At 39.5% G+C, this 15054-nt stretch overlaps 1 protein-coding gene across 13 annotated transcripts in view; it reads left to right on the top strand.

Annotated features, from left to right (window-relative positions):
* Positions 1–15054, top strand: part of pde4dip (phosphodiesterase 4D interacting protein) — a 256882-nt gene that overhangs the window by 156035 nt on the left and 85793 nt on the right. For all 13 annotated transcript variants that reach the window (XM_087990719.1, XM_087990726.1, XM_087990715.1 and 10 more), the window contains 4 exons: positions 380–812; positions 4066–4270; positions 5768–5884; positions 12851–13379. In XM_087990719.1, coding sequence (XP_087846845.1) covers positions 380–812; positions 4066–4270; positions 5768–5884; positions 12851–13379 — 1284 coding nt within the window. The remainder of the gene's footprint in view (positions 1–379; positions 813–4065; positions 4271–5767; positions 5885–12850; positions 13380–15054) is intronic.

Genomic DNA, 15054 nt, shown 5'->3' with positions numbered 1-15054 from the left:
CTGAACGGAGAAACAAGGCTAACATTTCAAGTAAGCCATAGTTCTACAACAAGATTTGTAAAATTTTAGAGCTGTTGTATTTCTTAATCACTCATTATCTGATTTCAACAAATAGTTATTGAACAGAAAGTAGGAAAACAGTTTGTGGTGAATGAAACCGTGGTGAAGCAGGTTTGTTTTAACGAAAGTTTTGAATGTGTGACCTGTCAATTATCTGCAATACCAGAACTTGACCATTGGAATATGCTACAGTATTTTGATATCCTTAGCCCTATATTATTCCTATCTGGATTGTACAGTGTATGTGTGTATTGGATTTCTAATATATATTAACCACTGATGATATTATGCATTTAAATTTGAATTATCTCTTTGACAGAAATGCATTACTTAATCTGAATTCAGAGAATGCTAAGCAGAAAGAAAGTGTGAGAGAGGACCGATCGCTGCGGGTATGTTGGAAGGAAGGAAAGGAAAATCTGAATTCGTTGGGCCAGAGTGAGGAGATCAGAAAATTAACAGTGAAGCTCCAAAACTCGGAGACTATCATCAGTCTTTTGAAAGAACAGCTGGAACTTAACTCTTCCCAGACTGGAGAAGGACACTTTAATCCTGAGCTCATTGTAAATATGGCGAAAGAAATTGAGCGACTGAAATCACAGCTTAGTTTATCCCAGACACAAGATTCAAGGATCGGGGCATATACTCATGACAGAGGAACTAAGAGAGCCAGACCTTACTCATTGGATCTTGGAACTCTGTTGTCACAAAGCAACAATGAAACCCCAAGTGTGAATGCTGTTGCTCAGCAGGTTAGTTTGAATATACTAACTGTAATTTCACAGAAAATAAGCACTACCCAATGGTAACATAACTTGCACCTCAGCTTTATTTTTAAATTAATTTGCTGAATTATATTTCTGGGAACCATTACGTGATGGTTCCAGATGCAATGATGCTGAGAACAACACGAGAAAAGTTTGAGCCTGCTCTTATTGTCCAGATTTCTATAGTTTGTCTGGAGCAGCCCTGTGATTTGGTAAGACTATGGAGACACAAACAAAAGATTGGTGAGAAATATAGTTGAATAACTTCAAATTCTGGCTAGGATTATTTTCAAAGTTTGTCCAGTGAAAACCATAAAGCACTTAAGAAACTAAACTGAATATCATTTAATCCAGCTCGACAACAACATTTCTTTGTATGATATACACACTAATATCAAAACTTGTAAACTTTTAAAAAGATTTTATCTTCTTAAAATTTCCTTAACTTTTCTTTCACTGCTCTCCTGAAGGTGCTCATTCTTATTGGTCTATAAGGGAAAATACAATGAAATTATACTTTCCCCCAATGAATTTCTACTTGAGTGCATAAATTGTAGACAGGGATATACTGTAAACTGAATGTGATCTGTAGTTTTGTGAGTACAGACCACCCACGGTGCCTAATTCTTTTTTTTTATATTTGAGCCACAACATTAGATGAAAGGCTATGTAAGCATGTTTATGACAGTGGTGAACTACCCTTCCTCATCTTTTTTTTCAATTTGTCCACAACATTTTGATCTGGAGAACCACACTATTCTCCTCCAGTGCCTCTCCATAATTATCCAGCTCTATGGGATTGTTCCTTCCAGATTATATTATTATCCATCAATTCATTGTCAGAGGAAGGTATGATTCTTTGCATATTATACATATAAAACAAAGGCAGAAAATATTTCAACAATAAGGACACTTGTGTGTGGCATTGCTGGGACAGCCTTCGCTCGGGTCATGCTTAAAAGACTTGAGCGATCTGCGGACTAAGTATATTCAGGAATATATTTTGCTATTTCTGTGCTGCCAGATCCAGGAGCTATTTTCTCCTCCATCTCTAGTATCTTTTGTACTTCACACTGATGTGTTCAATACTACATGTCAGAAAACCTCTAAATGATTTTGGAGAAAATTGTCTGACTGCCAAGACGCCACTTCTCATCCACTCCTCTCATTAAAACAAGCACTGCACTTTACAGTTTGATGATACTACTTCAGACAGTTTCAGGATGAAAAATAAAATCAGACAGGGCCATGTCCTAGCTCTCACTTTTGTTCAGTACTTTCTTTGCTTTGCTCTGATCCTTCTTGTCTCTCAGATATAAGAAGAGTTTGCTCACATAGTAGATCAGATAGCAGACTGAAAATGAAAACAGAAATTTGTCACACCTTTTTAAGAGAAACCCCTCTGCACTGCTGCTTTATTTGCTGTCACAAACACCGTTGGACTATCGTCTCCCATGCCTGTATTCTCCTTAACTTTAAGCATCAAGAAACCTGTAGTTATGGGATAGAAGTCACTTTTTAAGTTTATTCGTTGGACGTGAGTGTTGCTAGCTAGGCTATCATTTATTGCCCATTCCTAGATGACCTTGAGAAGGCGGTGGTTTGCTGCCTTATTGAACTACTGCAGACCATTTGGTGTAAGTGCACCTATAATGCTGTTAAGCAGGGAGTCCAGGAGTTTGACCCAGTAACAATGAAGGAATAATGATATATTTCCAGGTGAGGATGTGAGTAGCTTGGACCAGAACTTCCAGATGGTGGTGTTCCCATGTATCTTCTGTTCTTGCCCTTCAAGATAGGGGTGGTCATTCTTCCAAACTATCTAAGGACTCTTCATGAATTTCAGCAGCAGTACATCTTGTAGATGGTACATACTGCCATGACTGATCATTAGTGATGAAGGGAGTGAATGGTACCACATACATAAAAAAGTCAAGCAGACTTCTTTATCCTGGTCAGTATCAAGTTTCTAGATTGTTGTTGGAGCTGCATTCATCCAAAAAGGTTGATTATTCTGAATAACATACATTATTCTGCTACAGACAATCTGTCTTGATACAATAATTTGTTACCTGCTTGAGGAAAACAGCAATCGTCATTGGCCAACTCCAAAAATATACATGTTAACATCAGGCTAACTGGAAGGACCAAGGTACTGCTTTATGGGGCCTCTGTTCTCACCACCTTGTGTGACTGTTAAATATGGATGACTTAAAGTTATCAAGAAGAAAAGCTCAACAACATGCATCTTTACAATTTGTAACATATTCAGACATCTTACGGTTGGTCAATGTCAGATGAAGTGGTCCTATCAAACATAAATCTCCCAAATAACTTGGCACTCATCAAGGAGAGGCAACTTCGCTGGCTCAGGAATATTTGCAGAAAGGAAGACAGACAGGTACCTAAGGATGGCAAGTTAGCCAGCCTCCAATAACCGGTATGATGCCCAAGATTCTGCTTCCACAGACTTAGCGTTACCCATCTATGCATCTGTATCCTTTCTTGCTCAAAGTTCTTTTCACCCATCACCTCTGTGCTCAGTGACCTATGTTGGCTCCCAGATAAGCAATGTCTTGATTTTTAATTCTTGTCTTTGTATTTTAAATCCCTCAGTGGCTTTGTCTGTCCCTCTCTCTCCAATCTCCTCCAGCCCTGGAACCTCAAATATTTGTACTTCTCTAATTCTAACCTCCTTTAGCATCCCTAATTGTAATTGTTCCATCACTGATGGCTATGTCTTCAAATACCTAGGTCCTCATTATTTCCGTGTCTCCTGACACTTCTTAATCTCTCCTGTCTCACTTTCATCCTTCTCGACATTCTATAAGATATATTTCTTTGCAAGGTTTATGGTTGTATGCCATAATAGCTCCCCATTGATTGGTGTCATATTTTGTTTTATACTGCTCCAATGAAAGGTTTCAGGTGTTTTTAAGTGCTATAAAAGTATAAAAAATGCATTTTTATGGGCATCTTTGAAGCTTTAACCTGTTTCAGCATATCTGTAAAATGTCCACTGAATGTACTTCTAATGACCAGTTTGTGTTGCAACTAATACCAGTAAATGTTCACAAGGGGACTGAACAAAATTCAAATGGTATCATTGTCTCTATAATGTGCTTGAAGCTAATTTTCTAAGAGATTGTTACAGAGAAGATAACTATGAAGTATTTGAAGTTCTGCTGGTCAGAAATTGCCTTTTAACTATTCCCTTTTGTTATGTTATGTTGCTCAGGTAACTTTGCAAGGTCTCAGCCCATGGCATCATGCAAATTCAAGTTTGGGGCAGCAGTCCAGTCTTCGACAACAGTCCAATCGGCTTCAGACCGAGCTAGCTGAATACAGACAACAGAACAAGGAGTTGCAGGAGAAACTTGTAGTTACCGAGGCCACGGTCAAGGCCCAGGACAACCAGTTGCAACAATACAGAGACTTACTCAGTACGTATCAGTTCAGTCTGCCAATTAGTAGAAACACCAATAGCAATGTCTTGTGCAAGGGGTTGATTTGGTTGTCTGCTGCTGTCCTTTTGGAAAGAGTTATATTTACATATCAGCTTCATGATTTTCACCGTCAATAAATTATCACTATCAGAAGACATTAGAATGGGGGATGGGGTGGTTTGTATCTGGGGCATAGTGTAATTGGCTGACCTACTAACAATATGCCTGGCACTGTCTGTGTTATCAGACAGTATGCCAATTTAAATGTTCTGTGTTCGCATTCATGGCATTTGCAGTGCAACTTCTGAAGTGAAATGTGCTTAAGTGGAAAGAGTGGGTAACACTTTTGATCTTGCATCCTGCTACGAATTAGTAAACCCATTGACTTGGTGAGAGAAGACAAAGTAACCTTAAGTCAAGGCTAATTTTTTTCCTCTTCCCACTTGCAGCAAAGTTGTCTAGTGAAAACTGACCAATAGATTTTGATGCAGCACGTTCCCCTCTTTCACAAATCTCTGATGATATTGAAGGACAAGAACCCTGATATCCATTGATGATAGAGCCATAAATGAGGAAAGTACTATGTATGACACACTGTACATCCTCAGTGTTAGAACACACTTGTTCATTTATGGACACATAAATAGCTGATACAGATTGTACCTCACTCTCTTGCTGTCCATGCTATGATCTGGGAATTTTGGGGTCAATGTGTATTCCTCTTCAGGTTTCTATTTTTCACCAAAGTTATAAATCATAGTTTCTTGTCAGTAGAAAATTAGATTTCTGTGCTACTCAATTAAATGAATCACTCAGGATGTTACTGTTTAGGGAGGAGAAACTGGAGGCACTAAACATACATTTTCAAAAATCTTTGAGAAAACCAATGGGTAAAGACAAGAGAGTGGAAAAAAAAAATACATTCTGTTCATGGGGAATAAACAAGGAAATTATAGACCTGTTAGTTAGCTCCGTTGTAACTTTGACTCCTGTATTATGGGTTCTATGTATAACACAGCTATTCAGCATGGATTTAAAAAGAGAAAACTGAACTTGATTAACTTGATATTTTGAGAAATACTACATTTCCAACATATATTTGATAAAGTGTCACTTAAGAGCTTATATTTATTATGAGTGAAATGGTGCCAATGGGACTGTAACAACATTGAAGAGAGGTGCAAATTGCAGAAAACAATATGAATGTTTGGCACCATAAATGGTGGTGCTAACTTTATTTGAAGACTCTTCGATATGTTGAGTTTCTGTGTATATCTGATACATTTTTGTCCTGAGAAAGAGAGCTAACAAAATCAATATCTGAAGAGGAACAGCACAAACCAAATCTTCCACCTCATGGTACAATGTATTAAAGTTGTCAATTACTGCACGAATGTGGAACCTCCAGCAATGTTTTATCTTATCAATAGAAAGATGTGTTTGAAATTTACTTGATGTACTATCCTTTCACTGTGGTGTTTGTCCATTTCCTAGCTGAATCATCAGTGGAACAGGAGAGTAAACAGGTGCAAGTGGATCTGCAGGATCTTGGTTATGAGACTTGTGGAAGAAGTGAAAATGAAGCAGAAAGAGAGGAAACCAGTAGCCCAGGTAAATATTGGAGCAACTCAGTGGGACGTTCTATCAGAAAGTGGATTGATGTTCTGATGGTAGTTTAACCTTGTCCTGGAGCCAGGAAAAGGGCACTCTGAAGATCCATAAACTTAGTGAACAGTCTTCCATTTTATTTTCTAATTTCCAAAGATTCCTATATTGAGAAGAATGGAAGCGTTAATGCAAACTTTAAGTTGAGGGCTGATGGCTATTCATGAGACACAGTACATTCTGATCCCTGCAGTTCAGAGAATGGATATTGCACTTGTAATGTTAATGTGTCATTCCTCTTTTAGAGAGGATTTTTGTCATATTTCTAAGTGTTTTTGTTTCAGTTTTCTGACATCTGCAATTTATTTATTATTCCTTTTTCACTGTAATTTCCTGCCAATTCCAAACAACCTTTTTTGTTCTGTATCTCCAGCACACCCTTTGAGTCTGTATATAGTTTTCCTTCATCAACTTCTTATTTGTTTGCATATCTGTGGATGTTGTTGCTGCTGCTGGCAATATTCAATGCTTTTCACTCATTTCTTTGTTCTTGTTTTTCACCAAATGAATGCCAATCAGATGTTTTACCTCTGACTGCTCTTCCTGTCTGATAATTCTCTGAGAACAACTGCTCTATTGCTTTCATTGATAATAAGTTGAATTGCCATATTCTGGCTGCTTGGATTCTGAAACACAACTATTGTTGGCAAAACTGTAGTATTTGGCATTATTACTCCTTGGAAACTGAGTGGTTTCTGTAGTTAGCGATTATCCTACTACTCAAGTAGTGGTTAATCTTGTGTATAAGGTGATGTTTTGGAAACCATAAAATCCAAACTCTTGTATTTATACCAATTTGCCATTGAAGTCACAGTCTCTCTGATGCAAACCTGCACATTGATAGAATCATACCCAAGCACACCAGTGAAGTCAGCTGTTCAGTTCCAGGCATCTGCACATGTTGAAGTGTAAGGTCAAGGGTTACCACCTCACTGATGAATGATGGGTATGTGTGTTTTTAGCAGCACACTAAGTTCATAATTATTGCACATTCCTTTGCCCCTTTAAAACTCATTTTATACTTGTGCATGTCAAATTCTCCAGTGTTATGAAAAAGATTACATGGTGGCTCAGTGGTTAGCACTGCTGCCTCTCAGTGCCAGGGGCAAGAGTTTGATTCCAGCTTTGGGTGATGATTAGTGTCGAGTTTGTACATGTCTGGGTTTTTGTAAGATACTCCGGTTTCCACCAACAGTCCAAATTGTGCAGGTCAGCTGGATTGGATATGCTAAATTTCCCAGTAGTGTCCAGGATAGGTTGGTTAACTATGGAAATGTGGGGATAGGTTGGGAGGCTGTAGGATGCAGTTTGAAAGGTTGTTGCAGACTCGATGGGCTGAATGGCCTTTTCCCGCATTGTAATGATTCTATTTTGAAATAACCATTTTTTAAAGGCCTATTTATGTTTTGGCCTGTATCGTAATCTCATGTATGTGTCTCAATCTTTCCTCTCTGTGCATATCTTTTTAACATTATTTTAATGTTTTTAATTTCCTGAAACAAAGACAGAAATTGCAGGCACAATTTGGTACATCTGGCAGCATCTGTGGGAAGAAAGCAGAGTTACCAGATTTTGCCAGCAATTTCTGTTTTTGTTCCAAATCTCCAGCATCTGCAGTTCGTTGATTTTTTTTTTGACTTCTTTTAACTTCCTGATCTGTTGTCTAAGAATTCTTATTGGAGTTGTTGCTTACCTTCCTTGTTGCCATCACTTTGGCATCAAGACCTTTGTTACAATTTTTCTCCTGTTTCTACTAGTTAAATATTTTAACATCAATTTAACCCCAGCTTACTTCACGACATCATCTCTACTATCTGCAGTGCTTTGTGACATGACCCACACCCCTCACCCACCAGAAGGTAGGTAGGAGGTACATCATATTTTAAAAGCAAGTCCTTGTTATTTTTTGAACATTATTTTTGTAAACATTGATTACTTGAAAAAGTGATTTTGAGAAGCATAAATGGATATTCTCTGAACTGAGTACTCAACAGTGTTAGTGAAAGCAGAGGATTTTCAGAAACCGGTCCAACATATTTTACAACAGTAAAGTAAGTGAATCTGCTTTTGTAAATCATTCACTAGCTGACTCAATTTGTTTACAAATGTGGTGCACCATGAAGGTGAAGACTATTAGTGCTGGGAAATGGCACAATTCCCTCTGTGAAATCTCTGGTCAGTGTTCCCAGGTCGGGTTTGACATAAGATGAAGCTTATCAGTGTTTGCTAGGAGAGGCACAGATGGTGAGAGTGAGGTTGAAAGTAACTCAATGCCCCAGTCAAGGCCAAGGACGAAGTAATTCAGGCAGACTTGATAAGAGCTCATTAACATTTTTAGCTCAGTTTCCTGCCCAGCAACCAGCCACATGAAGAGGTTGTCCAATGGGAAGGAGGAAATAGCAGCCATCAGATCACTGTCATGGACCTTTGGGTACAGTCTCTCGCTGTTGGGAGAGAGACAGCATATGGCTAAGGCAAAGGAGAGAGAGCCCAAGAGAGTAGGAGTGGGAGATATGAACTGACCATTCAGAGATGTTGTGGACATAGCCACAGTTGGGCAAGAGTTTGTAAGCAGAAAGGTGAGAAAGAGCCAATAATCATGACTGCACTTTGGGAGTGAAAGTTTTAATTGAGGGAAGGAGAACAGTAAAGAAAAACAGGGAGTATACTCTCAACCTGTTGTGCAAGCATTAGTTCCTACTTTAATGACTATGAATAATAAGGCATGTCACAATTCCATCTTGGATGGGATGATGCTTCATTAATATCTTTACGTCAGACACCCAAATAACACTTAAATATAGCTGTGACAATCTTTCTCCAGCCATACTCTGAAGTCCCTGCTCCATGATTCAGTTGTCAGGGGTCTACCACCCCAGGATCCTGCTTCTTTCTTAATTCTTTTTTTATACTTTCCATATATTAGCATTGCTGATTAGGCCAGCATTTATTGCGCATCCCTAATTGCCTTGCATAAGATGGTGAGCTGCCTTCTTGAACTATGCACCCAGAGTGCAGTTGGGTAGGGTTCCAGGATTTTGACCCAGCAACATTGATGGAACAGCAAAGTATTTCAAAGTCAGGCAAATATATGGCTTGGAGGGGAATTTGCAGGTGGTGGCGTTCCTATAGATCTGCTGCCCTTGTCCTTCCCGTTGATTGAGGTTATGGATCAAGGAGGTGTGGCAAGTTATTGCAGTGTATCTTCTAGATGGTCCATACTGATGAAAATATGTCAGTTGTAAAATAAGTGCATATTGAATGCGGTGGATGCATCGCTAATCGAGTAGAATGCTTTGGTCTGGATGTAATTGTGCTTCTTTAAGATGTTCCATTGAAAGCATGTGGAAGATATTCCATCATGCTCCTGACAATGTCTTGTAGATCATGCACAGACATTGGCCAGAGAGGAAGGGCCTCCGATCTGTTCTTGTACTGAGAGTATTTAGTGCTGATCCAGCTCAGTTTCTAATCAATGGTAACACCCCTAGGATGTTGTTCATAGGACAATCAGTGTAGTAATGCCATTAAATATTAAGGACCGATGGTTAGGGTCTCTCTTGTTAGAGACGTTCATTGACTGGCACTGATGATCAGTAGAAAGGGAAATTTGCACTACAGATCAAGCCTGGATATTGTTCAGGTCCCACTGCATGTAAACTAAATATTTGGAGTGGCAAAATGTGCTGCACATTATGCAAACATCAGTGAACGTTCCCACTTCTGACCTCATGATGGAGGGAAGATTATTTATGAAGCAGCTGAAGATGTTTGCACTTAAGACAATATCTTAAGAAACTGCCATGATGACCTTGGACAGCCACAATCATCATCTTTTGTGCTCTTTTTAGAATCATATAAGCCCTACAGTATGGAAGCAGGCCATTCAGTCTGAGTCCACACTGACCCTCCAAAGAGTACCCAGACCCAACCCCCTAGTCTATGCCTATAATTCTGCATTTACCATGGCTAATCCATCGAGCTTGCACATCCCTAGAAACTATGGGCAATTTAGCATGGCTAATCCACCTAACACATTTTTGGACTGTGGGAGGAAACCCATGCAGACATGGGAGAATGTACAAACTCCACACAGACAGTCACACGAGGGTGGAATCGTACCCAGGTCCCTGGCTCCGTAAGGCAGCAGGGCTAATCACTGAGCCACCATGCTGCCCAGGAGGGAGTTTGATCCCCTGATTCCCATAGATTTAATTTTTACTAGGGATCCTTGTGGCCATACATGGTCAAATGATGTCTTGATATGAAGGGCAGTCACTCTTACCTCACCTCTGAAATTGAGCTTCTATGTCCATGTCTGAGTAAAGGCAATACCTAAGTCAGTATCTACATGGCCCTGGCAGAATGCAAAGTTGAGTGTCAGTGAGTAGGTTATTGCTGAAAAACTGCTGTTTGATACCACTGTCGATGACCCTATGAATTATTTGGTTGATTACTGAGAATAGACTGGTAATTGACTGGTTTGGATTTGTCCTGTCTTTTGCAGACAGGACATACCTGGGCAATCTTCCATATTTTCTGCTAGATGCCTGTGTTGTAGCTATACTTGGTGCAGTTGGTGCTGGAACACAAGTCTTCCAGTACTATTGCTGGAATGTTGTCAATGTCTACAGCTTCTGAAGTAGTTGGCACCACCTATTTTTTTTTTTTGAGATCACGTGGAATGCATTGAATTAGCTGAAGCCAGCCATCTGTTATGCTCAGGACCTCAGGAGGAGGACAAAATGGATTATCGACTCTGCAGTTCTGACTGGAGATGCAAGCAAGTACTTCAGTCTTACTTTTTGCACTGTTAGCTCCCCTATCATTGATGGGAATCTTTGTGGCACTGCATCCTCCTTTTGGTTAATTGTCCACCTCCATTCAAGACATTGCAGGACTGCAGAGCTTTGATTTGAGCTTCTTTGTTGTAGAATCTCCTTGTCCTGTTTTTAGCATACTGCATCCACTGTTTGGCATGCAAGTAACTTTGTTGTCCTCTAACCAAGTTGACATCTCATTTTTAGGTATGTCTGGTGCTACTAGGTATGTTAGGTGTGAAGATGCACATTGTGCTGGTGAGACCACCTGATTTCTCATTGAGAGATACCCTCCATGGTGTAGTATTGCACTACCACTGCGCTACACGAGACAGATTTCTCATGTGCTCTCTGCACCTAGTATATCCTCCTGTACTCTTAATTTTACCACGGTTAATTTCCTGCCTTGATGGTAATGATGGAGTAGAGGATATGCTGGGCAATGAGATTGCAGATTGTTGTTGAGTACAATTCTGCTGCTACTGATGGCACAAGCACCTCTTTGATGCCCAGTTTTGAGTTGCCCGATCTATTTGAAGTTTCTCTCATTGAGCATTGTATTAGTGTGTCACCATACTATAGAGAGCAACCTTAATGTCTTTGGACATAACCTTAAGGACTTTGTCTCCACCCTGACTATGCTGCTCATTCCTACAGATATAGAGTTTATCAGTGCATCTGCGCTAATTCAATCAATGAAGACAAGGTCAGGTATGTTCTTCCCTCCGTGCTTGCTGCAGACCTGTCTTAGCAGCTGTTCCCTTTAGGTTAGTCAGTAATGGTGTTACTGGTGTTACTCTTGATGATGAATGTTGAAGTTCCACATGAAGAGTACATTCTTGTGCCTTTGTCAACCTCCGTTCGTCCTCCAAGTGGTATTTAACGTGGAGGAGGAGCACTGTCTCATCAGTTTTTGCTTATCGTGACATCTTGTGTCTCTTTCAGCTCCATTGAGTAGCCACTTCTAATTATCCAAATTCCTTTTTACATTTACTCATTATTCTTTATAAGAAATCTTTTAAGGGAAAATGCATTTCTTTCTATCTCTTACATGAAGTCTAATTCCCTCCCTGCTTCCCTATGCCAGATCTAATGTAATACAGTAATATTGATCAGGGCTGAAACTTTCTAGGTTTTTGGAAGTTGGTATGGAGGTGCTTTGGAGAAATCATGACAAAAGAGTTGTCTGCCTGGTTTCCTGATGAATACCTGCCTCCTGTTGCTTTCCCAGGAGTTGGCTGAGTCCAGTGCTGACAAATCCTAAACCTATAGGCAAATGCTAATCAAGCTTGTGGAGTGACTAATTATTAGCAACTTGCACAACACATCATAAAGCAGCTTTGTCAGTGTCCTGTGGGCTTCCTGCTGTGTGGGCACCCTTCAATAAGCAGGATCACCTTCATAGCACAACACCAGAACTCTGAGAGAACTGTAGAAATCTAATGGTTACTGGCAGAAAATGGCAAGGCTGCCATCTTCCCATGTCACAGCCTTACCATTGATTGAGGACTCTCTGATATCAGATATCTCCAAACATTGTCAACTTTATTTCGCTTTTCACAGACGTTGCCTAACCCATTGAAGATTGCCAACATTTTCTCCTTTTTGTTTTTCAAAAGCTATTAGGGTTAAGAAACAAAAATGACTGACACAATATTGTAGGTACAGGAAACTGAAAATCTCCATTGTTAGAGTCTGTACGTGCCTTGAAACCCTGGTATGATTGAGCATCGGATTAAATCTGGCATTCAGCTCAGGAATGATGCCTCCTGCTTTTGAGTAGACAGCCAGCTTTTAAACCATAAGACATAGGAACAGAATTAGGCCATTCAGCCCATTGAATAACAGAGCAAACTCAATCATGGCTGATAAGTTTCTCAACCCCATTCTCCCACTTTCTCCCCATAACTCTGATCCCCTTTCACTGAATAATCCCTCACAAAATAAAAGGGTTCTTGAGTGAAGGTGTAATGGAGGATGGCCAAGATTATCTTTCAGCAACTAATAAGAGAGACAATAGGAAAATAAGAACATTTCAGTTGGTGTTCAGTGGAAAAGTTAATTTAATTCCGTGTTTTATTTCTTATCTCAGAATACAGTGAAGCTGATTTACATCTGCACCCATGCTACAAGGAGAATATGATCCAGCAACATTCTTCACTAGAGAACCCAGGCTCCTCGACCTCAAACACTGCTTTTTCTCTCCCATTGTCAATGAAGTCCTGCCTCAGAAAAGGACTGTCCATTAAAAATGGTGGGAAACCAAATGAAATTGCCATGCTACAACAACATGTCAGTGACCTTAAGGAACAACTGACCGAATCCGACAAGATCATCCGCAGCCTGCAGTCTCGTATCCGCTCCTTCTCCACAACCAGTGATTATGCCTCCAGCCTAGACCGGCCACATAACATTGTCCTGGGTGACATGTTTCAGTCACTGCAGTTTGATGAGCTGTTTGATGATGATGTCTGGCAGTCTGATGGAGGTGACCATTGCCCAGTGATGACGCAGTCCAATACTGAGATTAAGAACCTCATTCACCGGGTGACCACATTAGAATCACAGCTAAAGACTGCCAAAATGACAGGTCCTTCATCTAAAGCTGCTTCTTGGTCAGGGTAAATATACAAATGAATTATTTTATATAAAAATTAATCTCTTTTCTCTCCCTTTGCAATTTAATGCTTCTCCTAAATACAACTATATCTGTTAGATATGTTTCATTGAACACAAGCAGTTATCTAGCACTTCAGTCTAGTGGTTGTTCTTCATTATGATCTTGAATTCAGAGTATTTGACTGACAGTTTTTACAGATGTTGTCCATTGCTGTTGAATCTGGTCTTGTTTTTTTTGGTCAGTGTATTTTCAGCAGTGTTTATTTGTTGGTAGTAATTGAGTATAAGACTTGGCTAATTGCAACTTCCTTCAATTGGGAATACTTGCAGCACACTAAAGTTGCAATGGCAGGGTTTGGAGTCATAAAGTCATACAGTGCAGAAACAGACCCTTAGTCCCAAATCATCCATGCTGAACAAGTTTCTTAAACGGAACTGGCCCCATTTGCCTGCATTTGGCCCATATCCCTCTAAACCTTTCCTATCCATGTACCTGTCCTAATGTTTTTTAAATGTTGCAATTGTACTGACCTCTGTCACTTTCTCTGACAACTCATTTCATATATGCACCATGAAAAAGTTGTTCTTAGGTCCCTTTTAAATCTTTCCCCTCTCACCCTAAACCGATGCCCTCTAGTTTTGGACTCCCCTACCCCGGGGAAAAGACTTGGCTAATCACTTTATCTTTGCCCCTCGTAATTTTATAAACCTCTATAGCATTACCTGGCAGCCTTCTATGCTCCAGACTATCCAGACTCTCCTTTTAACTCAAACCCTCTAGTCTTGGTAACATCTTTGTAAAACCCTTTTGCGTCCTTTCCAGTTTAATAATATCTTTCCTGTGGCAGGGCGACCAGATTTGTACACAGTATCCAAATGTGGCCTTACAAATGTCTTGTACAGATTGGCTAACAGCATATACACCAGAGATAATTTATGAATTTGGGCAGAGCTTTGACCATCGTGATTATTCTTTGGGAATTATTGTTTCTGTCCTTCACTATTTTCCATCGATCAAAATCTCAATGATTGAATAAAATCTGTACGCTTTTCTCATCTGCAATGCTGAAACTAAATGTAACAATTATATGTATTCAATTCTCATTTTCTTTCCTTGTTCATCATGACACTATGCTCTGAACTTGGGAAAGAATGATTTCATCACATAGAAATCTCTGGTCGGATGGAGGAGAAGAAGCATATGTGTTACCCAAATTGAATCCTTTCTTTATGTTATGTCTATCCAATCTAATAAATATCTTGTTCCAATAGGACAGTAGAAGCCTGGTTTCAAATAATTGCTTTTCTGTGAATATCATTTGAGGTTTCATATGACCTTGGGACTTTGAGTCACTTACATGTTTTAACTTCACTTTCAAGACAATGTTGCTAACTGCTTTTCCCACAACAATATCCCATAAAAGGATAGAGTTGAATCACCAGTTAATGATGTGTTTTGAGTGAGCCATGCTGTCTAGTGTATAGAAGAAATCCTGCTATTATATGAATCTTAGCAGAAGTTCTTTAGTTTCCATCTAAACAGAGATTTTGAATATGTCACATTCAGAATATTTCACTTACAACATTACATCATATTTCCAGTAGTGTACTGAATTTCCATCCAGATTGATGTGCCTAAGCTTTCAAATGTGCTTAGTCACTACCATGAAAGAATCC

The sequence above is a fragment of the Chiloscyllium plagiosum genome, unplaced genomic scaffold (genome assembly GCF_037043375.1).
Source record: "Chiloscyllium plagiosum isolate Xiang-an unplaced genomic scaffold, Cpla_swu_hap1 HiC_scaffold_9, whole genome shotgun sequence".
Classification (NCBI taxonomy): Eukaryota; Metazoa; Chordata; class Chondrichthyes; order Orectolobiformes; family Hemiscylliidae; genus Chiloscyllium; species Chiloscyllium plagiosum.
This window is presented reverse-complemented; position numbering and strand designations above follow the sequence as displayed.